The following is an 11,728-nucleotide window of genomic DNA, read 5'->3' on the forward strand; positions in this document are numbered from 1 at the left end:
CTTCACCACACAGTAACACATCATTTAAGGAAATTCCCTCTTTTATATTAGCCTTCTTTATCTGGCTTATTTTTTTTTAAAAAATCTGTCTAACCTGTTTTGATTTCTCTTCAAGAGAAGAAATGAATGTTTAAAATAAGGCTTAGTTAAACAAAATCTCTCAATAAAATACATATATAAATCAATAAGACATGAAGAAAGATAGATGGATACATAGGTAGATCTAACAGAAACTCTGTAAAGTCGGTATATAATTCTTAATTAAGCTATTCAGGCCCAGAAGTTCTGGTATCCAAATGTCCAGCCAAAATAAAACTACAACTGGAAATGAAACTAGAGTATGGAAAAGTTCATGTTAATCATAATGATGTAATGGTGGATGACACTTCGGTTAATTCTGTAACTGGCAGTGTACTGCAGATCTGACAGTTTTGTAATATGCCATTAAGAATAAGATGTTTGAAGTCTAGTCGTCAGAGCACTTATTTCTTACTGCTCTGTGTTTACAGTACAAGTGTCAGAGTGCTAGAAGAAACTCCAGCAGCAACGACAACGATAATGAGGTAAGACTAGCATTCTGTGTGTGTGTGTGTGTGTGTGTGTGTGTAGAGGGGGGGGGTGTTCGTGCATGGGTGTGCGTGTGTTTCTGAGTGTAAGAGTGAGTGTGTGTGTGTGGGGGGGGGGGGGGGGTGTTCATGCATGGGTGTGCATGTGTTTCTGAGTGTAAGAGTACGTGTTTATGTGTGTGTGTGTGTTTGTGACTGTATGGGTGGGTGTCTGTGTCAGTGTGTGTGTGTGTGTGTGTGTGTGTGTGTGTGTGTGTGTGTGTGTGTGTGCACGCATGTGTGTGTGCCTGCATGCATGCGTGTGTGTGTATGTGTGTGTGTTTACGCGTAAACAAGGAGCTATCTTGTTATGGAGTGAAAGATAACTGTACTACAGTGTAGAACGACACACACACACAGAAAGACACACAGACATCATGCATCAGGCCTGCATATGTCCAGTAGGACTGCTAATAGGACCGCAACAAAACCCCTGTCACCCCAGTGTAGGGCTCCACCTTCCCAATTTCACTGCAGTATTGTCTGCTCCCACCACACACACTGCACCAAACCATTACGAAAGAGCCTCTCACCCTTTTCTCTGTTTTTGAGGAAGATGAGTGTAACATATAATTAATTCTGTCAGCCACCTGCCAGCACACATACTGACTGACTGCTCAGTCCACCAGCCACTGATGAGTCAAGCATAAAAAACACAGACTTGCACATGTCCCTGTGCTTAACTCATCATATCCGTTGGCTAACCAAATAATGTTGAAATGACTGAAGTGTAACTGCAGGAAAAAAAAACAAACAAACATTGTGTCTGCATTACTGTGTTTCAAAGCACTAAGTTGCCTCATATGTGTGCATGCGTGTGTGTGTGTGTGTGTGTGTGTTTGTGTTTGTGCGTGTGTGTGTGTCTGTGTGTGTGTTTGGGTCTGTGCATGTGTGTGTGAGATCATCTAACTTTTATGTTCACATTTAGCATTTAACATTTATGTTCAGCAGAATCTGTGTCTCATTTCCCAAGAAAGAAATCTTTTGTATCTTTTTTCCTCTTTGCGTTCTTACACTGTTACATCTATATCCAGTACTGCCCTTCTTCCTCTCCCATGCCCTGCTTTCCTTTCCTTTCGTGTCCTCTTTTTATTCCTCTGCCTCCACCCATTCATCCCTCCTTCTCCCTCTCTAATTTTAGATTCTATTCTTCTTTTGCTTCAGTATAATTTAAATGTTGAATCATAAATATGTTTTTTTTATCAGTTGTCTCAATATGAAAACTTGCTTTACTGAATATGCAGACTGGCTGTCAGTGCTACAGGTTTAATATTTAGGGATAATGCCAAAGGATAAGTTTTGTTTTGTGAAATGAAAGCCATAAATAATTTCTAAATGTTAACATAAAAACTCTGTCTTTATGTGTCTGATTTATTTATTGCAAATGCTAATGTGAGATAACGTCTGTGTGTGTGTGTGTGTGTGTGTTTGTTGACAGGAAGGAATGCGATCTTCTGACTTCAGCACAGCTCTGACAGTGTTTGGTCTGAAGCCTAGATCAGGTATTGTGTTGTACTGTGACTGTGCACAGAATGAAAAGTGGTATCTCTGACATGATTTTCACTCAGCCCTGATTGGTCTTGTTTTGTGTTGGTCTTGTCAGACACGCATTCTTGTTGACAGATCAGTGACTGTTTTGCCATAATTTTTCAGCCCTCAATTCAAATGATGAATGTTTACTCACATATATGATATCATGTATACATTGTAGGGCAGAATACATTTATGTTAGAAAGCTTGTAAGTGACAGAACAGACAATGGAAAGCTAGACAAATTCTGGCCCTCTGTGTGACTCTCCCATGCTCTGGTTGATCTGAGCTTTTCGTGACAAATCGGCAGTACAAAGGGAAACTCAGTTGCTAAATTATTTGGAAAAAACATCAATAGCAAACCCACAAACAAACAAAGCACCTATTGAAAAACCATTGGCATACTAACTAGCTACCTAAAGCTACCTACGAGTCCATTATAAATGTAGCCAGTCGAGCTAAGATACCCAACTAATCAGGGAGGTGAAATCACAAGCAACTCAGTATTTCCAGTTAAAATAAATAAAATAAAGTTATGATTTATATACCAAAAAAATGTTTTAGAGAGGGCTGGTGCTGTTTATTGTGACCCTGTTGTGTTACACCTGCTTGCATGACGTTGCTGTTCGCAGGACGTATTTATTGTTTAACGAGTTAACGAGTTGCTGTCTTGGCAAAAATGGGTGTTTTAAAAGTCTGATGCAAATCTCAGGTGATTTTCATCGGATTGTAAAATTCATCTGTACGTCGCTTAAGGTGGATAAAATTCATAAACGGTAAACACAAACATTTCTACTTAGTACTCTGCAGGTCGGCTTGCGTGGGCGTCTAACTAATTTAAGCAGCGGAAGAGCCAGAACTCTGTGGAAAACTTTTGTTTGATCTAGTGTCGCCGCACCATTTTTGGACAACTAATATTTATCATAGCATAACAACAAACTGCTTTTGTTAGGTGTTGGCGGGTGTTCTGTTGTTTTTTTGTTGTTGTTGTTGTTTTTTTTTATTTTTATTTTCAACAAGGTTTGTGACGCTTGTTAAGACTGAAGATTGTGCAATCCCTTAAATTTAGAGTATCATGGTAAAAAATTTCATGACTCGTACGGCCACACTCGTTGCCACCTGATATGACTGCTACGCCACACTAACCACACGCCCATCTTTGTATTCGCATTTGTGTTTTTTCCACTTACATACTGCTCTGATCACACACGCAATTCAAAACTTATGTTGACTTTGTCAGCATTCAACAGTCGGCTTCCTAGCAAGGTCCTGCTGCTACATGTTCTTTTATACAAGTCATGGGTGCATTAAAACCCTGCATGACATATAGCCTCAGTACAGTGTGGTAAACAAAGACAAATGCTTCTTGTTGCTATGTTTGCAAGTTCCTACCAACTGAGGGAAAGAGAGCATTAACTCTAGAACATTCTACATTAGATTGTATTGTGTTGTCCAAAAACATAAGAACTTTGAGTGCAGAGTGCCAGAATTTAACTGAAGTAGAAAATGTTGCAGATTATGCAGTAAAAAAAAGCTACCTATAAAAGAATTGCAAAAATTTGCAAAATATCACTGTGAATTGGAGAATAATTTATACATTGCAAGAAATCACAATTTAGGAAAGGTTTTGTACTTTAAAGGCAACTTATTAAGGTCACTCTTGTGATCTGTTGGGATCTGCTGTCCATTGTTTGTACAGTATAAGGATACTCCTTAAACAGCATGCAGTTTCTCTGGAATCCTGGTCATTCTGTCATGACAGCACAAACATTGCTATTATTGTTACACAATGGGACACTGTCAGATGTACAGTTTACGACAATCTGGCTTGGATAGCACATGACTTCTGTGGAAGATACTGGGAAACTGAGATTTCCTCTCTGGGAGAATACCAGAGAACATGATGTTTACTTTTCCTTCTTCCTTCTAATGCCCCAAGTTATGTTATTTTCAAAGCTCAGCTGATCCGTTCTGACTCTGTTTTTCCATAGTTAGAAACTATGTTTTGGGAGGTCTGGAGAGTCACCTCTTGTTTGTATCTCATAGGTGTGTAATAGTGAGTACTATGGCTTTCAAAAAGGTCAGATTCTGAGAGATGTGAGCCGCCAATTTAAGCAAACCAAAGATAAAGAGCTTAAATAAATAAATAAATAAAAAGATTCCCAACCTTGGAAGATTTGGCACAGACCTCCACATCTCCTCTTGGCCAGACAAGCGGAAAACCATCACCTGTTTTGCCAAGGTTGCTGATTCAGCTGCTCTGAGAGCTACTTTGCGCGTTATAGCAGTTAGAATCGGTGCATCAGACCATAATCACTGCTGGAACAGACAGATTTTACCCTGCACCTGAGAGTTCTTCAGGTTCTCTTTCAATATCGCATTTTATCATAGTTTGATGGAGACAGGTCTAATTCGCGACTACTAATGTTTTTTCGCCATCTTTTGTATCTATTTATGTACACTTTGCCATCTGTTTTTTCCCCATCTTGTTTCAGTTTAGCTGCTAAATAAAGATATCGAGACCCCATTCAGTTCTTCCTCAGAACATTCCATCACAATCTGTGTATTCTGTCTGTTTCAATGGACTGGTGACTCAAATTTTAAGTAGTTATACATTCAGTAATAAATTAATTAATGAAGAATAACAATGTGTTGCAAACGTTTACAAAGACTTCTGAATTTCTTCATATCCACACATGCACTAATAATCGTCTAGTTAAGCAAGGGATGAAGACAACTTTTTCCCACTGGTGTTTTCGCACAGTCTCTGGACTGCTTTAAAACATTTTTATTATGTTTCTGTGTAATGAGGCGTTTGTTCTTTGCAGCCCAACCAGTTCATGCCACTCCCTAAAGTTCTCAGTGGGCTAGTCCTCTTTTACCCTGCATGGCAGACAGACAAATGCATAAATTTCATACTGTAGCCAGATGCAGTTAAACTCATCTTTGTCAAGGCACGTGCTTTTCTCTGTACCCCCTATGCCTCATTTATTCATGTTTGCTTTATTTTGGAAGTCATCATAATATTACTTTGACTTATACCAGGGCTGTTCAGTCACATCAATGCTCATGGAATGCCTGTCGTCCAGTCAATTCACTGGATCAGAACTAACTGTTGTGAGATTTGAATTTGACTTTGATCATATCTTGGCCTCTTGATTTCACTCTTGGGCCAGATTTGGTGCATGGATGGCCAATGGAAAAGGCTTAGCCTAGCACAGCTTTTAACAGAACTTGTCTACGTGAGTAGGAATATTGTTTTTCAGGACATGCTGAGTGTTATTTTATGTAATTTATGAGCCCATTGTCCCAAAAGATACTGGATAAGAATGAAGATTCTTTTTTTTTTTTTTTAAATACTGTGTTGCTCTTTTTCTTTTGTTTCTTTGTTTTGTTCATTTTTTGTGGTTGGAATTTGGTCTACTGTTTATACCCCTGTGTGTGTGTGTGTGTGTGTCTGTGTGTCTGTTTGCAGCATTCTCCCGTGGCTGTCGTCAGGACTACAGCTCTACAGATCCCAGTTTTACTATGCGTAGGAAGATGGAACATCTAAGGGAGGAGATGGAACAAATACATCTCTTACGCCAGGTCAGATCAACACATGCAATTTCTGCTTGCCTTTTCTCAAGCTTTTCTCTTTTTCCTCCACTGAAATTGGCATCTTTGTGTCCGTCCATGACCTTTTAATTAGCTGTGGGTTTTTTTTACAATCAATCTTGTATTTAAATCTTAGATCTCAGTATAAAACTCATCATGACATTGCTGTTTCTGTTCGGTTCAATACATCTAGAAAATAATAAAATAAGTCTGTAGGGAAGCACACAGTCAGTTTGGGATAGTTCTGAGACAGGATGGTAATATGCCACTGTACGGGCCACTCAGGCCAGCTCTACACAGATACCCTGCATTATCTCACAGCAGTGAACTGCCCTGACACTACAGATGTGTCAGAGGTCTGTATTTAAATTACTGTCTGTAACCTTAAATGTCTGCCATTATAAACCTGATTAGACAGAAAAGTGCTTTTTACCTCATGTAACATCTGTTCATGACATCACGTTGTCCTGGAATGGTTCATATTGTAATCTCTTTGGTTTGGAACAGAATCTGGAGTCCCGGCTGAAAGTGCTGTTGCCTGATGATGTGGGTGCCGCTTTGATGGATGGCGTTGTTTTGTGCCACTTAGCCAATCACATTCGACCGCGGTCTGTGGCCAGCATTCACGTGCCATCCCCTGCAGTGGTAAGCCCCGTCCCTCTCCTCACCTTCTTATTATTCCTTTTCTTAAAGTTCTTTGTGGGGTTTTTTTTCTTTAATAACTTTTTTTATTTTTACTGCAAATGCATCACATTCATTGGTATTTCAATGCATAACTTTCTCTAATTCTAACTTTATCTTTTCACAAGTTAAATCTTTTCAGTTTAGATTTAACTTTCACAAGACTGAAAGTTAAATCTAAACTGAAATTGTCTGAAAAAAAAGAGAGTTGGGGCTTATTTTTAGAATCATGAGAAAGTTTTAGATGACGAACTTTGATCATGAATCATCAGATCACACTGGCCACACAAAATCCTTAGTCCCTGCCCATTACATTTCTCTTTTCTGCCAGGAAACCACCTGTGGAACTGACCAAAACAAAACAAATCCACAGAAATCTGAGAATTAGATTTTCATTACACAAATGATAAATGAGTGAAAAGACATCTTCTTTTGCTGAATCATCCATCTTTTCTTCAGGTATACCCAGGTCATTAGGGAATATGAAAAAGCATGAAATCAATTTAGTGAAAATAAAGGCCTTAAATGGCAATGAAACATCTGCAATACAATGTTGCTATCATGATTTCTGCTGTCCGAACACCACCTATGGTATTTCTTGCAATTTTATCAAATATTAGAATGTGCTGGCATGAAAGTAAGACAATCTGCAAATAATCAGTTTATTGTAATGGCAATATGATCAGACTGAGGATGACTTAACGTCCTCCTTGTGTGTTGTTGGCTACTCAGTGTTAATGTAGACTACTGAGATTTTGGCACCAGACTTGTAACCTGTTAGCTTTGTTTGTAGGGGAGATGCATAGACATAAAAGACATAACCAGCTAACTAACTAAAATTAACATTGCATGCATTCGCAGTAAACAAAATAGGGATTTGTCAAGAGAAAGGAAAGTGAAAAGTTTCAAAATTAAAAAAAAAAAAAATCGGCTGGAGGAGAAAGACTTTCAGACATAGCTGATGGAAATGACCAAGAAGTCCACTGTGCAGTCTGTAAGAAATTGTTTTAACTTTTCACAGTGGGTATCAATGCAGTCAAGTCGCTAACGCTAACACAGCAGCAGTGGGAGAGTGCTTGCCTGTCAAGACAGTCTGCTTCAGAAATGTAGCTTTGGTTTTGCATTAACGGTATATCCAGTCAGACAAAGTGGTATTAAAAACACCTCTGAGAGTCATTGAAAAGGTCTTAAAGAGCATTAAATTGAATTTATGGACATCTGCAGATACCCTCTGCTTGTACATTGACCTCAGAGACCCTCAGTCTTACAGTCAAACTGAGATACTGAAAGATGCTGAGGTAATGGATTGTGATGGATTGCCTTGTTTCTTAATGGTTCATGAATGCTGTTCAGGTCTTGGATAGCACCTCCCAATGAAAAAAGACTCCTCTGTTCCCATTTGTCCTACAGCCAAAGCTGAGCATGGCAAAATGCCGCCGAAATGTTGAGAACTTCCTGGACGCCTGTAAAAAGCTTGGAGTCCCACAGGTACACATCTCCAACCTTATCTCTCAAGTTCAAGTTTCAAGTTAAAGTTTAAGTTTATCACTGTTTACAGTCTCAAAGGGCTTTACATGCCCACAGGATTACAACTCCTCCCTGCACACAACCTGTCTGCCCCTACTCCTGCCCTGCATGCATTTCATCTAATGTAGTGTCTCTGAAGCCAGGCATGACGCTACTCAGCTCCCGTTTCTTATCTGTCTCTGAAATGTACCTTTGAAATAACTGCAAGAAACTGTTTTTGATCTCTAGCTCTTTCTCTGTCTCTCTCTCTCTCTCTTTCTGTGTGTGTGTGTGTATGTGTACGTGTTTGTCTCCTCAGGACAAGTTATGTTTACCACATCATATTTTGGAAGAGCGAGGCTTGGTGAAGGTTGGAGTGACAGTTCAGGCTTTGCTGGACTTACCAACGTCCAAACCCACTCAGCTTTCTACCATGTAGCACTGACACATCTCCACAAGCCCTGTGCTGTCCTGCCTTACATTTTATCCCCCTCTCCTCATCCTACAGAACTCTCATCCTTACAACACACTATGCGTTTGGGGGTGGGTGGGGAGCAAGCTAAGTGTTACGTTTTCTAAAACGAACAAAAGGAAAAAAGGTGACTCCTCCCTTCCCCCAGTGCAGTAAATTCTTTTCACACGTTCCATCCTTGGGTGAGACTGTTAGCGTTATACTCACACCCCAAAAATGACACACACTAACCCAGTCCTGCTCAAACTGCGCTGGAACCCAAGCGTCATGGGAACCTCAGAGGATCAGCGTCAGAATCCTCTGCGCGTGGATGTGTTCAGACAGCACCCATCCCCCAATCCCATAAGCAAGGGTGCACCCTTTGCTCAAACACACCCACCCTCCCCATCCGTGGACCTGTGAGCCCTAAAGGCAAGGTGTAGGATGGGGATAGCGAGACCCTCAGCTGCCTGAGCAGGGAGTGAGCAGAGCAACGGTAAACAAAAAGCCCTCCCTTATGACGTCAGCCGCAGACCATCATTCTTCTCTCGCTATGGGTGCCACCCTAAACATGCCTGTACGCATATCAGCCAGAGTAATGGTTTTTTTTTTTCCTCTTCCTTCTGAGAAGCGGTCAAGCAAGTTATGGAAAAAGAGGTAAAGGACTTAGATGGAAGATCGTGTGTCAGTGTGAAGTGGAGAGATGTCTATCTGATCTGTGAACATAATAAATCATTGTTCGGGATTTCACGTAGTCAGAGGCATTCTCCATCGCAGCAACTCCTCTTCGGCCCAGAGCGTAGTCATAGGCATTCACCATCAGAGTGACTCCTCCTCGGCCCAGAGCGTAGTCATAGGCATTCACCATCAGAGTGACTCCTCCTCGGCCCAGAGCGTAGTCATAGGCATTCACCATCACAGTGACTCCTCCTCGGCCCAGAGCGTAGTCATAGGCATTCACCATCAGAGTGACTCCTCTTTGGCCCAGAGCGTAGTCATAGGCATTCACCATCATAGTGACTCTTCCTTGGCACAGTGCTCATGGACAAGGCCTCTTTGAGTGTTGGATATGGAGACTGTACTGTCTCACTGGACATTTCGCAGTGGCTGTGAGCCTGAGAGGACTCGTAACCAACATGATTCTCATGTGTCATATTGAAAGAAAGGAACCAGGTGATTGTCTCCCTACCCCTGACTTTATTTGCCAGATCATACTGCAAGAAAATAAAATCAAATGGAGTATATAAGTATTTAAGTTGGATCTTTTTTTTGTGTAATGTATAATTAAATTGGTGAAATGCATCTTTTAGTATTTTTTACGGTTTCGTTTTTTTTTATTATTATTATTATTGGTTAATATATTTTAGTTAAGTTTATTACCTGCTATATGTTGTATTGTTGATGACCAGACATCTTGACAAATCCATCTAACGCTGTAACATAAATAATAAATGAGAATAGACATAAAAAACAAATGTCAGGTCAAGGAATGATGGTCATCAATGCCGAGCAAACTATTTATGTATTTATATTTTATTTATTAGGTATATGTTATTCATCTTGTTCTGCGCCTTTGAAATAGAAAATGGAAAGTATCATTAAGGCTCCCTCCAAACAAATGTTTTGATTATGACAAAAAAATTGTTTCATGTCCTAGTCACACCACAGCACTTTCACACCAATTAAATGACTGCTATTTTGGTAACAATCTTTTTTTTCTTTTTACTTCTTTTGGTGAAGTGATGACATATTTGGAAAAACGAAGTGTTGAAATGTTTCTCTCCCTCTCTCTCTCAAACATCAGCCCTCACAATTTGATGAACATGAGTACAATGGTTCAGAATCTAATCTTCAAAATGTCAGTATCTAATTGGATGGTGGTATTTCCAGAACATTCAACTTCCAAATGTTTCATCACAGCTGTCAGACTGTCAAGTGATGTTTCTCCGTGCCAAACTGATTTCTCATTTATCAAACTCATTTATCATCAATTCATTTGTTTTGGGGTTTTTTGTTTTGGGTTTTTTTAATTTGTTGTTGTTGTTGTTGTTTCTCGCCAGTTTGGCATTAATTGACAATATTTTAGCAATATCACAATTATAATTTAAAAAAATTCTCCGTTTAACATTAGCAGGCTCATCCTACCAACGTTAGAGCTTTTTTTGTTTGTTTGTTTTTGTTTTTCTTTTTGGTTTTTTGGATCATGGTACTGAAAAATTGAATGTTGAGGATAAGAGGCGCATTTGCATCTGTAGGATCCCTGATGGTCCAGAAATTTCTGCCAGTGGTGTTTTTTGTTTGTTATTTTCTCTTTCATATGCTTGTGATGATTCAGTGAATGGTTGTGAATGGTTGATTGATAGCAAGTCACTGATTATTCATTCCAGCCTCCATTAAACCTGATTCCATGAAATGTTGAATCGTACGAGCTCTGGTAATCAGAACTGTTTTTATTAGAAATGTTTGGCCCTGACCCCCCTTACATTCAGACTCTCCGCCTGGAGTTCATCGAGTGTAGCCTCTGATAGTTCAGTCCGTGAACCTGTCTGTTTGTTTGGGCTTTCACTTATGTTGTTTAAAGTTGTACTATGGCTTTTGGCATGCTGCAAGTGTCCTCCATCTTTTACAGGTCTTTGAGCCAATTCACTAGAATTTTAGATGGTGCACTGAAAACCCCTGCCCACAAAGACAGTTTGTTTGAGTGACATATCCTGTCAGGTATAAAATTTTCAGCATTGTGGAATGTCCGCCTCGTCACCATGTAAGAAATCTAGATGGCTCAGCCTGTTTTTGGTTAGTCTTTTTCTCTTTTTTTCTTTTAAAGATTTGTTCATTTCCATGGAAAAGGTTCCAGGCATGAACTAACCACATCCCCTGCAAACACACACACACACACACTGCTGCTTTGTTATTTTATCTAAACCTTCTGTTATGTTCCCTCCTTGGTTCTTGGGTTTTAAATAATATCAGACTGCTTAATGTAACACTAGTCTTGACTTTGTGTAACACCCTGTTCTTCCCGTTCCCCCTCTAGTGGTCAGTTTTGGTTAAGTTATCTGTTACTTCCTGGCTTCTTTGTTCAGTCTTGACAGTTCAATCATCAGTTCCACCTTTTTTCAGTTAGTTTAGCGTGGTTAATCTGTGTGTAAGTACAGTAAGTAAGTAAGTCCTTTTCCCTTCATTCTTTGTGTGGAACTGTTTGCCTTATGTTGCGTTGGTTCGTCTGTCTACATGAGGACCCGAATCTGCTATCTGTAAGTTTTGAAACCTTTTGTTATGTTTTAATGTAAATAAAATAGAACCTGACCTGCGCATGCATCCAGTTTCTCTTACCCAGCGTGAGAGAAGTCATGGATGC

At 39.7% G+C, this 11,728-nt stretch overlaps 1 protein-coding gene across 1 annotated transcript in view; it reads left to right on the forward strand.

Moving 5' to 3' along the window:
* Window positions 1-8,467, forward strand: part of lrch2 (leucine-rich repeats and calponin homology (CH) domain containing 2) — a 40,210-nt gene extending 31,743 nt beyond the window's left edge. Inside the window, exons 17-22 of the mRNA XM_030782246.1 lie at window positions 510-563; window positions 2,044-2,107; window positions 5,611-5,723; window positions 6,240-6,377; window positions 7,824-7,901; window positions 8,239-8,467. Coding sequence (XP_030638106.1) covers window positions 510-563; window positions 2,044-2,107; window positions 5,611-5,723; window positions 6,240-6,377; window positions 7,824-7,901; window positions 8,239-8,358 — 567 coding nt within the window. The 3' untranslated portion in view covers window positions 8,359-8,467. The remainder of the gene's footprint in view (window positions 1-509; window positions 564-2,043; window positions 2,108-5,610; window positions 5,724-6,239; window positions 6,378-7,823; window positions 7,902-8,238) is intronic.
* Window positions 8,468-11,728: the final 3,261 nt, after the last annotated feature.

This window comes from Chanos chanos, chromosome 8 (genome assembly GCF_902362185.1).
Source record: "Chanos chanos chromosome 8, fChaCha1.1, whole genome shotgun sequence".
Classification (NCBI taxonomy): domain Eukaryota; kingdom Metazoa; phylum Chordata; class Actinopteri; order Gonorynchiformes; family Chanidae; genus Chanos; species Chanos chanos.